Genomic DNA, 18,945 nt, shown 5'->3' with positions numbered 1-18,945 from the left:
TGGAGGGAGGTGGTATGTAGAGGTCTATTGTGTGCAGAGATCCAATGCTGGATAAAGACAAATCTCCTCCTCCCCAGTCAGAAACTGTAAAGCATCGCCAACCATTTTCCACATCTGTTCAGCACTAACAGTGCATCCCTCTAGTTCTGTCTTCTAATTACATGTATAATTTACTGAGACATTATAAGGGAGAGGTCTGAGTAAGCCTTTAAATCATTAGGCCTTTATTGAGATTATGTTGGTGAAAAGATCAGTCAATTGTCACATACTTTGCTATCAAACTGTTCTCACAACTGTTCAATATAGACTTTGATATAATTTCCCCACATTAATCTGCTACAAATTAAGCGTGAATATATAGTTATTCAATCTATAGTTATCTTTAAACTGTGTAAATCAATACCAAAAACAAAGACTGCTTTTGATATAACTTCCTCCATTAGATGTAACAGTAAGATGATTTGTAACATTAATGGAAATCAGTTTGAATGATGTACATGCGTTTATTTTTACCAAATTATTTTATACCAACCCTCATCATTCCCTTCCACTAACTGCACCCATTTCATTTTAGGCATTTCATTGAAATGTTTTAACATGTTTTGGTTGTCCTCTGCTGGTATTACAATTCAAACACATTCAGTTGTTAGGCCTATTCTATTATAATTCAATTACAAATTATTTCTAGTCGAATTTTTTTTTTTTTTCACTTTTTACCCCTCTGTATCCTGGCAACTGTGCTTATTTTATTTATTTGTCACAAGATGAAGCAGAAACTATCCATAATTTCCTTTTGAAAAGGAGAAGCACACTTTTTTTAAAGTGCTAAATATGTTTTGTATATAACACTGTCCTTATGCTTTAAACAGTAAATGTATTCGGTGTGATTGTCATCAAATTTTTAGAATTTAAATTTGTAATTTTTCTCCCCTCTTCTTTTTCGTGTATTGATTCACCTGTAAATGAAACAGCACACACCTAAAATAAAAATAAATAAGTAACTAAACAAATAAACAAATAATAGAACAATACATGCAAGTTTGTACGTTTTGCTCAATTAAGTGAATCGGTTCTTCCTCTTCGAATCAATTAACTGAATCGGTTCTTCGAATCAATTAACTGAATCGAACAATTCAAGAACCGCTCGCCGCGAGCTCCACTGGCTTTTCTGCGCTATTAGCATTTGAGTAATTAGCAAACTTTTGAGTGGACACGCAACTAGCTTGGTAAATACATAATTTTTTTAAAATCATTAAATAGGCTTTTTTATTTTATATTTATACTTCATGGGATTTGTTTGATATATTACGACATTTTTGTTTGTTAACGTTATGTAGCTTGAGTATACTAGCTAAATTACCTTCCCACCCAGAATTATGAGCTGTTTATCTTTAGGGAAAAATACTTTTACCTATTAAAATGATATCGTTTTACCTTCATTTCCGTTGGTTCAAAAACTTAAATTTCTTTTTGAAATATCTTTTCGAGTTAACGTTAGCTCGCGAAATGTTTTTACGTTTTTGACCTAAATTGATAGTTATGTTAAACCGTGGTTCTAATAAACTGAATTGCATTTCTTTATTTATTACTTATGAATTGCATTTCTTGCCTGAGCAACAGGCTGTTAATGGAGATGGAAGACCCTTCAAATCCGAGTCTGTCTCTGCTCTCATCGTCCAAAAATGTGTCCAGAGAAGCGACCAACATCATACCACCACCATCAGACCGGCAAGACCCAGTCATAGAGTCAGAACTGTGGCCAGACACCATGTCTGATTCAAGTAAGAAAAATAGCAAGTTTAATCTCTGTGTTTTGTATACTTCTGAATGTCCAAATCAGAATTTATGCCTTTCTCATTTGAAACAGATAGCAGACAGACTTCCTCTGTCTGTCCTAAAGAAGAGGATGTTGAGTGTCTGACACCTGTGAGCTCAGGGAAGAGAACCAGAGTCTCTGTGAATAAGTGCCATATTTGTAGGAAAGAATTTAAAACAACCAGTGCACTTAAAACACACCTCTTGATCCACAGACAGGATGGGCCTCATTTCTGTGGCGTCTGTCAGAGAGCATTTAAACACCATCATCAGCTGTAAGTATCGCACATGCTGGCATAACTGATAACTGATTCTCTAGATCAGAGGTTTTCAAACAGGGATTCCCAGGGGCCACAAGGGAGTGCTAGTGGTCTGTTCAAAGAAAACAGAAAACAGTAAAAAACAAAAAAAAAAACAATATTAGGATAATTCACCCAAAAATGAAAATTGTATCATCATTTAATTTTAAGTTCAGACTCGGTCCTGGAGGGCTGGTGTCCTGCACAGTTTAGCTCCAACTTGCCTGAACACACCTGTCTGGAAGTTTCAAGTATACCTAGCGAGACCATGATTAGTTAGTTTAGGTGTGTTTGATTAGGGTTGGAACTAAACTCTGCAGGACCAAGTTTGGTGACCGCTGCTTAAGTTGTTCTAAACTTGTATGCATTTCTTTTTTTTCTGCTGAACACAAAACAATGTAATTTGATGAATGTTTGTAACCAAACAACTTCTGGTCCCCTTTGACTTCCGTAGTATTTTTTTCCATACTATAGCAGTAAGTGGCATTATAGCATTCTTCAAAATATATTCTTTTTTTGTTCAGGAAACTTGAGGGTGAGTAAATAATGACAGAATTTCAATTTTTGGGTGAACTATCTATTTTAAACAAAATAGGTCAAATGTGTCACAGTCAAAAAAAGAGGAAATAATTAAGTAAATAAGTAAATAATTAAATAAACGTGATTAAAATAAGTAAACATTGACTAAAATAATAAACAAAAAGAAAGTGATTGAAATAATAAATCTAATAGTACAGTTCTATAGAAAATAGAAATAATACGTAATAATGTAATTACAAGAGAAACTACATCATTTCCAAATAATGTTTTCCATATATTTATATCTTTAACAGTTTCTTTTAAATTTAAGGGCGGGGGTCTCTTGCAAGAGCATGTTCATAATTGACCAGCTTAACCTAGCTAGAAACCATGTAAAAGACAGGATAACAAATAGGTTTTTTGTATAGTACACTACTGTCTGGAAATATTCATTAATTTAGTACATGTTTTAATTAATCTTTTATTTCTATATTTTCTACAAATATTAATATATTAATATTATTTTCAATTAATTGTTTAGTCAATTTTTATTATATGGCTATCGTTATACTTTAACTCCATGCAATGCAAAACAATACAGATTTGTAGATGTATAAAAATTGATCCAAAAAACACTCAAACTGGCCTTGAGTGATGGAGCCAGACCTGCTTACTATGGCAACCAGTGTAAATTTACTGGATATTTCCTAAACTGTCTGAAAAAACTGAAAAAGTGTGGGCAGTTCAAATTGGAACTGCAGTGTGCCTAAAATGCAGTTTTTTTACATCTTATAACTGTCAATGTCATTGCCTTCTTTTCTTCTTTGCAGCACTTCTCACATGATGACCCACCACAAGAGAAAGAGCTATAACTGCACTCAGTCTGGCTGCCACAAAACCTACGATGACAAAAACTCCCTAAAACATCACTGTGCCTCTCGACACGGAGTCCACCTCACATCTCCTTCCTCCTCCAGCCTCTCTTCCAACTACGACCTGCCGGCTTCAGCGTGGGAGCCAATGGTTAATCTAGCTGCATCCGACTACCTTTTTACCTCTCAACCAAAGCCTGTTTCAGCTCCTGTGCTAAAGAATCCCAGTTATTCTGGAAAACTCTTTGGTTCTTATGACACAGGAGATCTTGGGATGGGACGCCATGCAGAAGATGCCCATCCCTCTCAGGTTAAATATTCAACATCTGCCAGTAAATCTTATAAGGTCGAAGAAAGCAATAAGATGCTAAACTCCACCCAGTGGTCTCTGGGTATTGATGAAAATGAAGAGGTTTTACAGAACCCATTTGATGTCCATGATTTAGAAACCGGTCTTGATTTTCCCGAACCTTACCCAGAAGAATTGAAAGAGATGCTGTCATTTCAGCCTAACAGAAAGGCACCAACCAACAGCGTGGGTTTCCCTGTGAGGCCACGAGCTTCAGTTTGCTCCAAACAGCATTGTCCCATACTGCTGAAACACAGGCTGAAGGAGCCCAGACCTCCGAGCAAGTTAAAGCGACGGTGCACCTTTTCCAGTTTCAGTTACCCCACTGTATTATACCCTGAACCAAAGAGTGATTCTGACTGTAATCTTGCCGATCCTGTACTTGATTCTCCTCCTGCAACATTGCCCAACAGTAGGAAGAGGAAGTCCTGCTCTAAGGACGTCCTGTCTGATGTTCCAACTCCTCCACTGCCTGTTCCTCAGCCCACTTGTCATAAGCGTTCACGACCACGCTCTTCCTACCTTGTCTCACCAAGTCAAGTGGCACTTGCATCCTTCAGTACTTATCTCGGCAAACAGCTTTTACAAAAGGTAGATTAGATTGCACTTTTTCATATGTCGTCATAATCAGTGTTTTACATTTCATTATGTAGGAGCCCGTTTTGAAATCAACAGGAGATGAACCAAATGCTGGTTGCAGGTTAGAAAATGATCACGCTGACTTGAGGGCAAATATGAGTCTATATAGTAGTTATATGTAACATTTTAGAACAATAAAAAAGTTGAAAAATATATATCAAAAGATTTACTTCTTGTTTTTAACGCCTTTTTTCATCCTTGAAATCACAGTTGGATAATTTGCTATTATTTTGTGATGTCCACAACTGCGGGAAACCTAACTATTGCAATTTGGTCTTTTATGGTACTTTTAAAGAGCTCTTTTGTCAGTTTTGAAGCTTGACAGCTGCTAGTCACTAGAAAAGAGTGGCATGAAAGTGAGTGATTCATGACAAAATTAAAATTTCTGGGAAACTATTCCTTTAAAGAGCCGCTTCTACTGTGGTATTGTATGTTTGCTAGCAGACCTTACACAAGATCTTCACAAAGATATTCTGAATCAGCAGGTCTATGAAGAATCAGTTGAGTTTACGCTGGTTTGTTTCTCTGTAGAACATATAAAAGAACTTCATCTGTTCATAGAGCTCAGTCGTAGCCCTCATGTTCTCAGGAAGCTGTTGGAACAAAGGAGGAACATGATTCACAAGCATCCACCTCAACACTGGTGCTAACATTAACTGAAGTATTATTGTGACAAGGACAATACTTACATTGAAACGTAACTATTTTTTTGCCACAGGATGACGGACAGAAGGGGGCTTCAGGACAAAAGTCCAAAGGAACAAACCTGTCCCCGTTGATCATGCCTGTGTCTGTCCCAGTAGGCCCCCAAGCTTCCACACTAGTAATGTTGTAGCAGATCACAATATAATACCAATATACATTGGATATGCCAAGATGACTTGTTATCATTGTTCAAAGTTTCTGTCTTCCCTAGGCCAAGAGGTCACAGACTCACAAAGGTACATCTAAGAGGTCTTGTCATCTTGACCCGTTAAACTGCCTCATCATCCCCAGTCCACCTCTGCCTCGTCTATCTTCCCCACAATGCACCGATAATAAGGAAACCCAGGGTTTGCAGAGAACTTGTGGCATAGGCGTTTTCCCCAGCCAGCTGCGCTCGCCAAACTATCTGGCAGACCACCCGCTGAGCCCTAGTTTTCATCCCCCACCATACACCCCTCAGCCTATGCTAAGTCCTCTCCGTTCTGGGACAGGCCTCTATTCTAAAAACCTACCGCAACTTCAGCCATGCTCATCTCTACCCAGCATCTTTGGTGAGCACTAAACCCATGATTTCAGCTTTGACTCGGATGTCCAAGCTATATTTTCTGATCGATGCAGTGTTAACTTATATACAGAACAAAGAAAAATTATGTAAATGCTTTTTATTGTAGCTCCAACTTCTTGCCAAAAATTTTAACTTTAAAACCCCACAGATGGTGTCTCCTTCCCAATCGACAACACAGCCATCAACATACAGCCGTAAGTCTGTAATAAATGAATTCATATTAAATTAAAAATTTTAATTAGTCCACCAAGTTAGACAGATTATTACAGTTAGAATTTAGAATTAATTACCTAGATACAGATGATCATGCTTTTGTTTGCATTTATTTACAAGACTGTCCATTTCCTTCTGTGTTAATGGCAGTTTCTTGTGTCGTTTAGAAGGATAAACGTAGGTTCACGGTTTCAAGCTGAGATCCCCCCAGTGCGGGACACGCTGTATATGCTGTATGAAGAACACCCTGCTCAACTTGTCTGGACTCCTTGGAAAGATCTCTCTACCAACACAGAAACACAACAGAGGGGTAAACACACCAACACACACTCTTTACTCTCACAGTATCACCTGCCAGGGATCAAAAAATGACAGTTCATTACAAATGAAAGCCTAATGTTAAAAGTTATTCCAGACTTCTAGAAAAATCTAATTACTGAAATCTCCATAAGCATTTTCTAGTGAATTTTTCTAGTTAAGCTACATTTAAAAAAAAAATTTGAGAACAAAATATTTAAGATCCTTATTCATTAAAATTATAAACAGCTGAAAAAAAAATCATGGGGTTTTGATATTGTTGGGGAAAATCAGGTCCTGTGGAGTCAAAAAGGTGGAGAACCACTGGATGTGCCCAGGTTTAACATAAAGTTGCAATTTTACAACTTGCCTTTTATTCTTTAAGCATGTGTAAAGGGGTTAAAAAATGATCACACTTGGTCCTTTCTGTGCTTCAGTCAAAGAGCTGTTAGACATGTGCTGTTCCAGTGTGCTACCAGGAGGAGGCACCAACATTGAATTCACCCTCCACTGCCTTCATGAAGTTCAAGGAAACATAATGGTGAGCTTATTCATCAAACTGAGTGTGTCATTTATGGATGTTTGTTTAATACAGCTCAGTTATTTAACTGTCAGGCAGCACTGGATTTACTCTTAATGAGAGGAGATTTTCGGACCTCCTGGCACCCTCTGAATGATTACCACTACACGGGTACAAACTCTTTACTGCATATCCAAATACATAAAGCATTCACAAGTCCTTCATAAAGTTGATGTCACTCATTGTAATCGGCAGGGTCAGACCACTGGACAGCGCAAGAGATGAAAGTGTTCAAGAAAGCTCTGGTTGAACGCGACAAGGACTTTCAACGGATTCATAACGTGGTATGAAAGTTTAGAAAAAAGTTATTTCTAAATGAATGTTTTTAAATGGTGTCCCTCACTCAGTGCCAATCTATGGGACTTTTCCCATTTCACCAGATACTGGTGGAAATCATACATTTAACAGAGTAGAATAATAATAGCACAGATTTGATGTATTATTCACATCCATAATATAAATAATGGATGAATAACATACTGATAAGCAATACTTTGCGTTAGTTTGTTTAAATCCCTATAGAATACTGAAGGAATGAGTCCTAGAAACTTATTTTTTCATCATTTTTGGGTTTCTGATTAAACACCTGAAGAAAGGTATGTGGTTATTACATGCCTACAAAATATGAGTCTCTAAATACTAAATTGATGTTTGATATGTAGTTGCAGACAAAATCAATATCCCAGTGTGTGGAATATTACTATAACATGAAAAAGCTGAAAAAGTTCAAGCAATGTGTCCGAGCCACAAATAAAAAAGATGAAGGTGAAGAGATCTCTGTAAGTTTCATTTCAGTGCATGGACACAAGATCGGTTATTACATTTGAATATACATAATCTAAAAACATAATTTGTCTTCATGTACTGGTATTTTCCTAAAGGCATTCAAATACACACAAGAGCACAAGCCTGAACAGATGAATGGGAACACAGGACAGAAGACAACAGCTGCTCAGAGTGAGGTGTGTGCCAGGTTAGACACTATATCCTATTAAATATAATATTTCATTTTGTGAAATGAAGCTAAAAATAATACATTTTTGACTCTATCCTGTCAGTATTTTCTTCATAGTAATAAAATGTATTTTTAGGCCATGTTATGGGATTTTTGTTCTAGCCAGATGTGACATAAAACAATCAACAAAACACTTTCATTCCATGAAAAAATATGAGCAAATTTCAAAATGACACATTCAAATTAATTTTACCTTTAAATCCAGGGGTGTAAAGAGCCACAGTTCCCCCTCAGTGAGGATAGAAACTCCAGATGGTGGTTGGAAAGCAAGGACACAGGTCAGAGCAGAAGACTAAAGTGAACTCCGTTCCAACCAGTATTTCATAAAAATCCTTTATGAAGTGTTGAAGTGTGTTTTAGACTACAGTAAATACACAACTCATTGTCCAGAGATTAATATGGACCTTGAAATTAGGCTAATTTTATCCAAAATAAAGTTCTCATCAAAAAAATAGCTAACTTTAAGTAGATTTTTTTTAACAGTTTATTTGTTGTTCAAATTTTGAGAAGTGCACAAGGCACTAAAGTTAATAGTATTTGATGTTTTTAAAATGTACCAGACTGATGAATTTAACATGACAGTGATTCATAAACATTTTTTTTTTTTTTGGTTTTTATTTTCGATGTTTGTTCAACTGTTTGACAAGTTTTGGTTCAAAATGTTCTCTCAGTTCAGATTTATGTCACTACCAATCATTACAAACATACATAGTTTTATAATTCTACTGATTTTTTTTTCCATTTATTATCTACAATCCATTTAACCTATAATAAGGTAATTAAATTGCAGTTTTACTATCTTGTGACATTAAAACAGCTGATGATGTCCATGTAACACTACGTCAATGCATAACATGTTTGCTGTTTTTGAGATCACTATAAGGTGTTTGGTTGTCTAAGCATTTCTTTGTTGTTCTAATAGAACAAATGTTTTACTAGTATTGTTAAACATGTTATACAAAATAAATGAGAACTGAAAAACACCATTTTCCATTGGTGATTCCCAGACTCCAGAATATTTCATAACACTTTAATCTCAACATGCTACCGATAGAATACATTGTAAATTTCTACTGTTGCAAATATGAAAAAGATAACTAACACCTCATTTGAATGTACATATCCCCCATAAATATAAAGGAGGAAGTGATATGTTGAAATGCATGCATGAGGCTGACAGTTCATTCCATCTAATGCCTACAAAACTGTGTAAAGTAACAATAATATTGTAACACTAACAGTATATGCTGAATGAATCAATAATACAAGTTACTGTCTGGTCTGGAAATTGATTGACCAAATTTGATTTGCGGTGTTTCATAAGAGTATGCAGATATCAAATTGGCCTGATGTTCTGATATTCAGAACTGCAGCGTGATTGCTCATATTGTGTAATGCATCAGAGACAAGTTAAAAATGTAGTAAAACGGATTTAGGCACAATTTAGTAAAACAGTACCTACATTAGTCACAAGACAATGACTAAACAAATCCTCAGACCTCTTAGAGACCAAAGACTATATTAAATGAGTGTCACAAATTCCTTGTAAAAGGAATGTGTTATTTCAAAACCTATTTACATAGCAGTATAACTATTTATCGTAACCCTTGTGTCTAAAATAACTAGGTGATTAAAGGAGCTTATTGTGGGATGTGACAACTGTTCAAAGGCAACCTTTAAAAAAAAAAAAAACCTGTTAAAAGGACCTGTATGAATTTCTTCTGTTAAACATAAAAGATTATATTTTGAAGAATGTGGTTAATGAAACAGTTGTGGTCCCCATTGACTTCCATAGTATTTTTTCTACAGGGTGAGTAAATTGAGGATAAATGATGAGTTTATATTTTTGGGTGAACTATCCCTTTAACGTGACTTTGTACATATGTACATAAACAGCGATCATGACTCTTCCTCAGGCACACGAACCTTACTTTCATAGGACACTAGAGTCTGGTAAAGACTTTCTCTGCTTTGGTTTCCACTGACACTGTTCCACTGCTCAATCTCACGTGCAGAGGTGCCACCTTTCAGCAGATCCACATAGTCAGTGTTCTGATGAAGAAACAAAATGTGGTCAAGGTGTTTAGACCCCAGTGTGGCCCTTCTTTGGGTCACAGGGGACTCCCTAGGGGCAAAAGCCCGATTGGCAGACACAGAAGTTGCAGGGATGGACAAGTATTTCCGTGCCAGTCTGGCCACAGCAGGAAAGCGATTCTCCTTGTTGCGCCACCATTGCAGGGGTGAGAGGCTCCGTCGGCAAAGTGGCTCTGCTATATAATTCTCCAGCTGCTGGTGAATCTCAGGCATTCGCTCAGTAGGATCCTCGCCCAGAAGAATATCGTACATGCTCTGGGGGAGAGGACTCATCCGTATACGAGGCGTGAGCTGTAAATCTCCTCTCAGCGGCGAGGTCATACCTGTCCCACTAGAACGTCTTTTACGGTCATTGGCATTCTTGAAAGGTGATCCAACCTCAAGCATGTTTTCATTGGCCTGTTCTGGAGACGATACGGCAACAGAGGGCTCGCTCGGCTGCAGCTCAAGGCTGTCGCCGCCTTCCGCTGATCCAACTGATTCTGGAGAATCTAAAGAAGCCATTGCAGGAATTGGCAAGGAATCATCCAGTCCAAAATCTGTAGGTTCTCCACGTTCATCCACAGTCTCTTCCATTTCCATGTTTTGTCTCCTCTCTCCATTCATTCCTTCGTTGCTTATGAAAGCCTGAACAGATAGCAGCTCTTTCACTTTGTCGTGCAACTTGCTGCGGGCATGTGGGCTGAGAAACCTCAACTCTTTAAAACGCGGGTCCAGAAACGAGGAGAATACAGCAGGGCAGTCCAAAAGAGCATCTTCATCACTCAGACTCCAGCGTTTGTCCATACCAGCACGAATTCTCTCCATAACTCCCCTCACTACTGGACAGGTGCACTCTGCAATTTTCTGCCCCAGGAGCCGAGATACTCCTTGCAGGCACGGCATTAGGGCTGAAATGGGTCCATTGATGTCCTCGCTCAAAAACGATGCAGCAATGCGAACCGTTTTGAGCACGGGAACCAGTTCATGTATAAGACGCCACTGGTGATCTGCCAGATTTGTTGCTATTTTTTGCTCCTCTAGGACAGAGCTTATTACCCACTTGAGCTCCAGCAGACTCTCACACATTTCAATGGCAGTGGTCCAGCGCCCTGGATCATTCAAGACCAGGCTTGCGGACTCTTTATTAACAGCCTCTGCTTTCTGGCTCAGTGCTGTAGAAGCATTCACATTGTGCTGGAAATGTAGGACGATGGCACGAGCATCTGCCAGAGCTTGTCTGACAGTCTCCACACAAAGTCCTTCCTGGACACAGAGTTTCAGGGCTTGTCCTGCACAAAGCAGCGGTGCCCATCCCTCTGGAAGATTACCCGGAGGAGGATGGCTGGGTCCAGCAAATTCTTGCTGATATTCCTGATCAATGGCCATATTCTCCTGCCCCCTGGACTCAGATCCACTGGGGGTGTCATGCACGACACAGAAAACAAAGTTCTCTGGAAGCTGGAACTCGGAGAGGACTGCTCTCAAAGTATCTGCAAAGCTCGCTTGCCCTTTCTCAGAAGGGTTTCTTTTGAATTCTGCTATCGGTCGGGTCTCGAGCACACAACGAGCCAGGCGCCAGTGAGAGTCAACAAAATGCACGCTGACTGTAAGGTAGTACTGACCGTCCCCATCAACTCCACACCCATCTACGGATCGCCAGTATTCGGTGCAGAGGGTCAGACAGTGAGAAGCTAGACTTGTCTGTAGATGCTGCTGAAGGCATTGCTTGAGGATGTGGTAGCGATGCCAAAGTAGACTGCCAAGCAGAGATGGAGAAGGCACAGGGTAGTTAGGCTCTAGGCAACTCAGTAAGAGCTTGAACCCCCTTTCTTCCACCACAGACAATGGCTGAAGGTCTCTGAAGACCATTTCCAAGATAAGATCGGTCAAAACCTCTGCTCGCTTGTTGCTGCAGGCCCTTGTGCCACTGCGGATGCTGCTACCTCCAGCAGTGCTGCTCATCTCTCCTGCAGGAAAATTATACATTAGGCAGCCCAAATCGGTTTCTTGGTGCACAATGGCATTTGAACTGGAAGCACCGCTTCCTGCTGCACAATCAGGGACATATGTTGTCCGAGCAGGTTTGGTCTCCACCATCTCAGCTGTCAGTATTTCTTCCTGCTCCTCTTTGACAGTAACAGGTAGCACTGGTTGAAATGGAGCATTGCCTGTGGTGTTACATCTGTTACCATGTAAAGAGGTCTGAATGTGAGAATGCAATGCTGCAGGAGTGGGGATGCCTGCTTTGTTGTGAGGGGGAACTGCTCCTTCCCGAATGCTGTGTTTGCGTCCTAAGTGTTCTCTCATGGAAGTAGTGCTGTTGTGAAAGGAAAGCTGCCTCTTACAGTGGTTGCACTCAACACGATGCAGACTTAACTGTGTGTAGTGGTTCCACACTTTTGACGTGCGGCGATCAGAAAATGGCAAAAAACGCTGCATTCTCCGACGAAGAATTTGACCGTTGTGACTTCCAGGATGCCTTTGAGATGGGAGATCCATGTCTGTGGTGAAAGAGAAATTTTAAAAATTTACTTTTTAAGTACAACACGATTACACAGGAACTTATTTACTTTGTAATGAAAAAGATGTGATAAAATCTTTAATCCTAAATCCTTAATGTGATGAATCTCAAGAGATTTTGTAACATGCATTTTCATAAAAATAATAAGTCCATGGTTAGAATGTGGTCCTTGCAAACTTGCTTACTGGAGTCAACAAAATGTCACAATTGTACAGAAACCCCAGTGCTGTACACAATCTTTGTAAATCTAAAGAAATAGCATTATCAGCACTGTCTTTTTGTTTATATTCTGACTTAATTGTAGCATTTTTTTAATGCTGTGACTTAATCACAGAGTTTTTCTAATATTTTGTCTTGAAGTGTATCACCTCACCTGTCCAAGTGACTACACAAATTAGTTATCATAATCATTTGTGTGTGTGTGTGTGTTAGAGAAAGAAAGAAATACAAGCTATTTAACTATTAAAGAAATTGTATAGCTAACATATACAAACATTGTAGTTTGGTTTGATTTAGTGTTCACTGTAAAAATGTTTTGTGGCTGCTAAAAAACCTCTTGTACACGTATTTGTATTTGGATATATAAAATTAAGATGTTTTGCAGCAAAATAAATATAGCTTTCAATGTACAGTTTGTTTTTAATACAAATACCTAAACTACTAGTCCACTATTTGTTTTGTCTCAGATGTGTCCAGTTGTAGAACAGTGTCACATAAACTAAATGCAACACTGAAATGCTATAAAAGCGCAATTGTATGATGAGGGAAAGGTGAATTTTGATATTTTTGATTCTGTTACTTGACACCATTTCATTAATTCATCCCCTTTTCGCTTATTTTCCATTAATATCAAAAGGTCCGGCAGTGTGTGAAATTATTTTAACACTACAAATACCATCCATGTAGTATGTTATGTTGTTGTTATTAGTAGTACTTGATAAAACTGTTTAAATAATAATTATACCAGAAAACGGTTGTAAAAGTAGAACAAATTAAAGTATAGCATGTCACACAGCGGAACAATCAAATCTTTTTTTTCGCGGGAATATTTAGAACAAATAATAAGATTTGTATTAAGAGACTAACTCCATGTCAGGTATAGCTCTCTCTTGCTCGTTACAAGAGCGTTTAGCCTGAGAACAATAACCATGCAATATGATACTAATTAAACAATTCCGCTATTATTTACATCAAACGTCACTGGATGTTCTTCCGGGCGAACAAAAGGGCCATTACTTCCAGCTCGTGTGTTACCACCAATAAACAGTACACGCTTCCGCAATTCTGACTTATATAACTCATTTGTTTTCTCGTCGAAAAATAAATCATATGTTTTAAAAATCTCAGAATTCCTGCACAGCCTCCGCTCGTTTGCGACCTGCACACTGGATGTGTTTGGCGCGGTGGCCGCTAGGGATCCAGGGTAAGTTTCACACAGTCGAGGGAAACGAAAAATGTACACCAGTCGCGTTTATATACATCATAACTGCTCGACTCTGCTTGTGTATTTATGATATGTGAATTGTTACATAATATGCAATTATCAACTGATAACTACTAAGAAGTAATAATGTAGAAACCACAGTTTGGTTATTTTGAAAACAACTCTTTTGCGACAACCCCCAGAGTCTTAGCGAATTTACTTCCGATTTCCGCATGATGTGTCAATAAAAAAAATAACTTCATTTCAGGCGATGTGAATGGGATATTGCTTGGATATCATTCCCTACAATATCAAATTTAAAACGACAAAATGGATTATTCTGGAAAAGAAAAGGAGGCTATGGCCATCATGGCTGAGGCAGACAAGAAAATGAAAACGTCACATTCGTTATTCGGACCGTTTTTGGGGTAAATCCATTAATTATGTTTTTTGCACCTCTGCGGTATTGAATGTGCAAATCTTGAACATCGCAATCTAACAAAAATACTAGGTATCAAATGCATTTCGTTTGCAACAAGCAATGTTAAAATATAATTTGAATTAACAAATGTAATCTATACGCAGTGCTTTAGTAATTGCATTATTTGTAATACAATTTTGTTCGCATGTAGCTGTCGTAAATCTACCAGAGCTTATTTTTCCAGATCGCACAAAAGTCAAATCAGTCAGTTAGCCGAGTAGCATCGCATTGCACGTAAAAAGCGTCATAATAAACGGAGTTGCGTGCGCTGAATGTAGCACTTCCCTCTCGCCTTCATTCATATGCAACTCAAAACTAATGCGCACTGAGACATATAGCTCCTTTTGTCTCGATTTGACACTTTTGAAACTCACCCATGCTGCCTTCGTTGGGCTCTTCCGTGCATAGTCTCTCGCCTCCGTTGCTTACAGTGGGGATGTTGAGTCGATGTTTCACTCTGAGGTGTTTTATCATGTTAGCTGTATTTGAAGAGAACTTAAAGTTCGTCTTACACAACCTGCAGTAAACAGTGGCATTGCTCTCATTTTTTATGTAGTACTTCCAGGCTACAGAGCAATATCGGGCCTGTGTTTTCGCACTGATTTCTGACTCCTCTTGCTTCATGTTGGCCATGTCAGGTCTGGAAACACGTTGTGTGAGTGCAGGCGAACGCTGCTAATAGCGCCTCCTATCGGTTTCAGTGAAATGAATGAACCTCCCCTTGCTTTTGCTCATTCTAGGAGTTCCTCCAAGGTCGAGGAGGCCTGTGACTTGTATGTGAGAGCTGCCAACATGTTCAAGATGGCAAAGAACTGGAGTGGTAGGACACTCAGCAACTTGTGCACCATAATGTTCAATAAGCACGTGTCATCTGTATTGCTGCGTTGTTCCTCTGTTTAAGCTGCAGGAGATGCCTTCTGCAAAGCTGCACAGATGCATTTACAGGTGCAAAGCAAGCACAACGCAGCCATGAACTTTCTTGATGCTGGCAATGCGTTCAAAAAGGCTGATCCTCAAGGTACAACTCACACTATTACTTTTACATTATAAGCAATAAAAATCTCTCAGTATGTAGTGTCTGTAATTCAAAAGAAGGAATTCTGTTATGGCTCTCCTGCAACTTTTCTACACAGAGGCCATAAGCTGTTTCTGTCAGGCCATTGACATCTACACCGACATGGTGAGAAAAATGAAGTCTTATTTAAGCATTCAAATACAATTCAACATAATAATGCACTTTTCTGATTAGGGATTTTTCTTACAAATCTGTTTCCACAGGGACGTTTCAACATTGCAGCGAAACACCACATATCTATTGCTGAAATCTATGAATCTGAGTTACTGGACATAGATAAAGTAAGTGGGAAGAGATCTATTTATATAAAGGTGCATATTTATCAATAAGTGGCTCAGATCAATATCGACAGTACGAGTATAAAAATACGCTTGGTGTCAGTAAGATATGAAATTAATACTTTTGTCCAGAAAGGATGCATTAAATTGATCAAAATTAAAAGTAAAGATGTTTGTTACAAAAGATTTCTATTTCAAATAGGCTAAATGCTCTTAAGTTACTGTTCATCACAGAGTGCTGGCAAAATTAGGGTTTTCAGAAAGCAGCACAACTGTTTTCAACATGGATAATAATAATACATGTTTCTTGAGCAGCAAATCAGCTTGATTTCTGAAGGACCATGTGACGCTGAAGACTGGAGTAGTGGCTGCTGAAAATTCAGCTTTGCAAATCACATTTTAAAATACTTTCAAATAGAAAACTGTTATTTTACATTGTAGTAATGTTTGGTTTAAAAAAAAGTTTTTTTTTTAATGCATTCAGATGTACCATAATGACCAAAATAAGAGCCCCTTCTGAAAGAATGTTAAATTGCTATTATTTGTGCACAGAATACTTGTTTATTTGTTTACAGGCCATTGCTCATTATGAACAGGCAGCAGATTATTACAAAGGGGAGGAGTCCACCAGGTACTCTTTATCAGAAATGTTGTAGAACAGTTTAGATTTGAGCACAAAAGCTGTGTTGTAATTAAAAGACTGAATTTAGTATTATTAAACTAAATGAACTCTCTCTCTCTCTCTTTAGTGCAGCCAACAAATGTCTTCTCAAGGTGGCAACCTATGCGGCTCAGATGGAGCAGTACCAGAAAGCCATTGAAATATTTGAGCAGGTCTGTGTTATTTGATCTCCTTTTGAACCTGTTCATTTGTCTCATTCAGCCTTCATGTTGATTGGCTCGTTGTCTGCTCAGATCGGGACTTATTCCATGGACACTACTTTGCTGAGGTATGGTGCTAAAGACCATTTCTTCAAAGCAGCTCTGTGTCACTTCTGTGTGGATATGCTCAACTGCAAGGTGACTGATTTACTCCCTTCCCAATCTGAAAACATTTGCAATGACCTATATGTAACTTTCTGCTTTCTCTTTATTTAACATTTGTTCTCTTCAATAGCTGGCTGTACAGAAGTATGAAGAAATGTATCCAGCCTTCTCAGATGCTAGAGAGTGCAAACTTCTTAAGGTTGGAGTCTTTCTTGCAAATACATTTAAATGCAAGAACAGAATTTAGAATTTGTGATCTCAGATTCATGGTCAACACCCATTGAGGCTGAAGGTGGATGTATTGCACCAATCCTTATCTTTTAGTTTTCCATTGTCTCTATTTATGGTCTTATTGTTTTGTATTTTCTACACTACTGAAAGGTTGTAGTTGGTAAGATTTTTTTAATGCAGTTTAAAAAAAACAGTAATATTGTGAAATAATATTAGAATGTAAAATAAATGTTTTCTGTTTTAAGGTATTTTAAAATTTATTTATTCCTGTGATGCTGAATTTCTTCAGTCTTCAGTGTCACATGATCCTTCAGAAATCATTCTAATGCTGATTTGCCGCTCAAGAAACATTTCTTATTATTATCAATATTATTAAAAACAGTTGTGCTACTTAATATTTTAGGCGGAAACCATTATAGTTTTTTTTTTAAGTATTCTTTGTTTCAACAGATTTTTTGTAATAATGTGAGTCTTTACTGATACTTTTGATCAATGGTTCCTTTCTGAATAAATGTATTAATTACTTTACATAATCTTACCAACCCCAAACTTTTGAACAGTAGTTCAGAGTCCTTGAACATTTTGTGAGACTTACAGAGTAATCAATCACAATTTCACACTAAACAGAAACTTCTTGATGCACATGAAGAGCAGAATATTGATGCATATGCTGATGCAGTAAGTTCTCTTAGTACATCGTTTCATAATTCACTGCACTTAACTGTGGTAGTTCATCCATGAATTACTCCATCTAAATTCTGGATTTCTTTTATTTCATTAGGTAAGGGAATTTGACTCCATCACCAGGCTTGATCAGTGGCAGACCACTATGTTACTAAGAATCAAGAAGACCATTCAGGACGAGGAGAATGACCTTCGCTAATGTGAAGTCATGATTGCAAGCTCATTTCCCATTCTTCCTCTCACTTAACAGTGATTCCTTTCTTACCAATGTTTATTCATATATATGAAAAATGTCACATGCGCATTATGCACATCCCAAATCCTACTAAAGAAATTGTACTTTTATCCCAAAGAACACTGTGAAGTCTTCTAGAATGATACTGGATAGAAACATTCCTTTGTTGTAAATGCAACTCCTCGTAAAACGTGTTACCATTTGCATTCATGCATGTGCAGCTTCAGTAGTTGCTTTATTTATTATTCTTTTACTAATGGTTGTAAATGATTATTTGATTTTCACTTGTTACTGACCACAAGGCTTGTATGTGTCAATATTTATTAGTAGTATTTATTAGTGAAGATAATTCTAGATTTGTGCAAAATTCTATAACTGTGATGATCAGCTTGAATCAGCTGAAACAGTACTAATTGCTATCTTCTTGTTTTCCTCTATGGAGGAAATAATCAAGAAGTAATTTTCTTCAGTTAGATCTTAAATGAAATTAACTTATTTAAAAAACTGATAATGAATTTAGCTTAAATTATTTTTTGTACCAACACAAGGAGTGAATTTGCATGATGGTAATATATTTCGCAGGACTCTAGGAAGTGAGGATTTATCAGTCGTCTTTCCACTTTGTCTGAAGGTGGACTGGTTAACTGTGCAATGAGGAACCAGCTTGGCGTGAAAATGTTTTAGTTCTTAAGCTAATATCAGCTGAGTTTCATTTATTGATGTATTACAATAGGCTCATAATTATAAGTCATACTGCTTGTTATCTAAAATTATTTATATAAGAATTAATAGGCTTCTTATTTATTAAGTTATTGCTTTTTGCAATTCAGTGCTTTTAGTGTTGACAATTTCATCTACATACATGTTCGGATGCTTATGACTAGTCATGAACCAATACAGGAACTTAAGCATGGAAAAAGCATGGCAGAATAAGCTTAATGTAACAAAAAAATAAATAAATGAAGTGTAACACAAAGAATTATGTTTGGAGGCAAGCAGTGGAAGCATGCATTAATTCATCAAAACCTATGTTAATCTTATTTAAAAAAGCTAATAAATTATTTGACTCCCTCCATTTTTGTTGAG

General features: G+C 37.6%; 3 protein-coding genes across 9 annotated transcripts; 2 read left to right on the top strand and 1 right to left on the bottom strand.

Moving 5' to 3' along the window:
• Window positions 1-1,103: 1,103 nt before the first annotated feature.
• Window positions 1,104-8,851, top strand: LOC306871053 (uncharacterized protein). Of its 6 annotated transcripts, none has more exons than XM_079418731.1 (14): window positions 1,104-1,226; window positions 1,621-1,781; window positions 1,868-2,090; window positions 3,464-4,445; window positions 5,212-5,316; window positions 5,410-5,749; window positions 5,912-5,957; window positions 6,144-6,286; window positions 6,711-6,814; window positions 6,889-6,964; window positions 7,049-7,137; window positions 7,516-7,632; window positions 7,735-7,826; window positions 8,074-8,851. In XM_079418731.1, the coding sequence occupies exons 2-14, from the start codon at window positions 1,628-1,630 to the stop codon at window positions 8,162-8,164; spliced, it is 2,562 nt and encodes an 853-aa protein (XP_079274857.1). In that variant the 5' UTR covers window positions 1,104-1,226; window positions 1,621-1,627; the 3' UTR covers window positions 8,165-8,851. The 6 variants fall into 6 exon arrangements, with proteins under 6 accessions (XP_079274857.1, XP_079274858.1, XP_079274856.1 ...); XM_079418732.1 differs by having other exon boundaries at window positions 7,735-7,815; window positions 8,074-8,844; XM_079418730.1 differs by having other exon boundaries at window positions 6,874-6,964; window positions 7,735-7,815; window positions 8,074-8,844.
• zbed4l2 (zinc finger BED-type containing 4-like 2) lies at window positions 8,490-15,005 on the bottom strand. Of its 2 annotated transcripts, none has more exons than XM_079418727.1 (2): window positions 14,744-15,005; window positions 8,490-12,445 (listed from the first exon to the last, which is right to left on the bottom strand). In XM_079418727.1, exons 1-2 carry the CDS (start codon window positions 15,000-15,002, stop codon window positions 9,768-9,770), a joined length of 2,937 nt encoding a protein of 978 aa, XP_079274853.1. In that variant the 5' UTR covers window positions 15,003-15,005; the 3' UTR covers window positions 8,490-9,767. The 2 variants fall into 2 exon arrangements, with proteins under 2 accessions (XP_079274853.1, XP_079274854.1); XM_079418728.1 differs by lacking the exon at window positions 14,744-15,005 and adding an exon at window positions 13,655-13,877.
• Window positions 14,129-18,933, top strand: napaa (N-ethylmaleimide-sensitive factor attachment protein, alpha a). Its single transcript, XM_079418735.1, has 11 exons — window positions 14,129-14,316; window positions 15,110-15,189; window positions 15,271-15,387; window positions 15,503-15,549; window positions 15,648-15,725; window positions 16,298-16,353; window positions 16,472-16,556; window positions 16,638-16,742; window positions 16,840-16,908; window positions 17,568-17,618; window positions 17,722-18,933. The coding sequence occupies exons 1-11, from the start codon at window positions 14,219-14,221 to the stop codon at window positions 17,821-17,823; spliced, it is 888 nt and encodes a 295-aa protein (XP_079274861.1). The 5' UTR covers window positions 14,129-14,218; the 3' UTR covers window positions 17,824-18,933.
• Window positions 18,934-18,945: the final 12 nt, after the last annotated feature.

The sequence above is a fragment of the Barbus barbus genome, assembly GCF_936440315.1.
Source record: "Barbus barbus genome assembly, chromosome: 6".
NCBI lineage: Eukaryota > Metazoa > Chordata > Actinopteri > Cypriniformes > Cyprinidae > Barbus > Barbus barbus.
This window is presented reverse-complemented; position numbering and strand designations above follow the sequence as displayed.

Bases quoted from the DNA above. Each gene is read 5' to 3' on its own strand.
- LOC306871053 (XM_079418729.1), top strand. From the start codon at position 1,628: ATGGAGATGGAAGACCCTTCAAATCCGAGTCTGTCTCTGCTCTCATCG. The intron at 5,317-5,409 runs GTAATGTTGTAG...TGTCTTCCCTAG, and splicing joins GCCCCCAAGCTTCCACACTA to GCCAAGAGGTCACAGACTCA. The intron at 6,965-7,048 runs GTACAAACTCTT...TGTAATCGGCAG, and splicing joins GAATGATTACCACTACACGG to GGTCAGACCACTGGACAGCG.
- napaa (XM_079418735.1), top strand. From the start codon at position 14,219: ATGGATTATTCTGGAAAAGAAAAGGAGGCTATGGCCATCATGGCTGAG. The intron at 15,190-15,270 runs GTAGGACACTCA...CCTCTGTTTAAG, and splicing joins GATGGCAAAGAACTGGAGTG to CTGCAGGAGATGCCTTCTGC. The intron at 16,909-17,567 runs GTTGGAGTCTTT...CACACTAAACAG, and splicing joins GAGAGTGCAAACTTCTTAAG to AAACTTCTTGATGCACATGA.
- zbed4l2 (XM_079418727.1), bottom strand. From the start codon at position 15,002: ATGGCCAACATGAAGCAAGAGGAGTCAGAAATCAGTGCGAAAACACAG. The intron at 12,446-14,743 runs GTGAGTTTCAAA...CTTTCACCACAG, and splicing joins GCCCAACGAAGGCAGCATGG to ACATGGATCTCCCATCTCAA.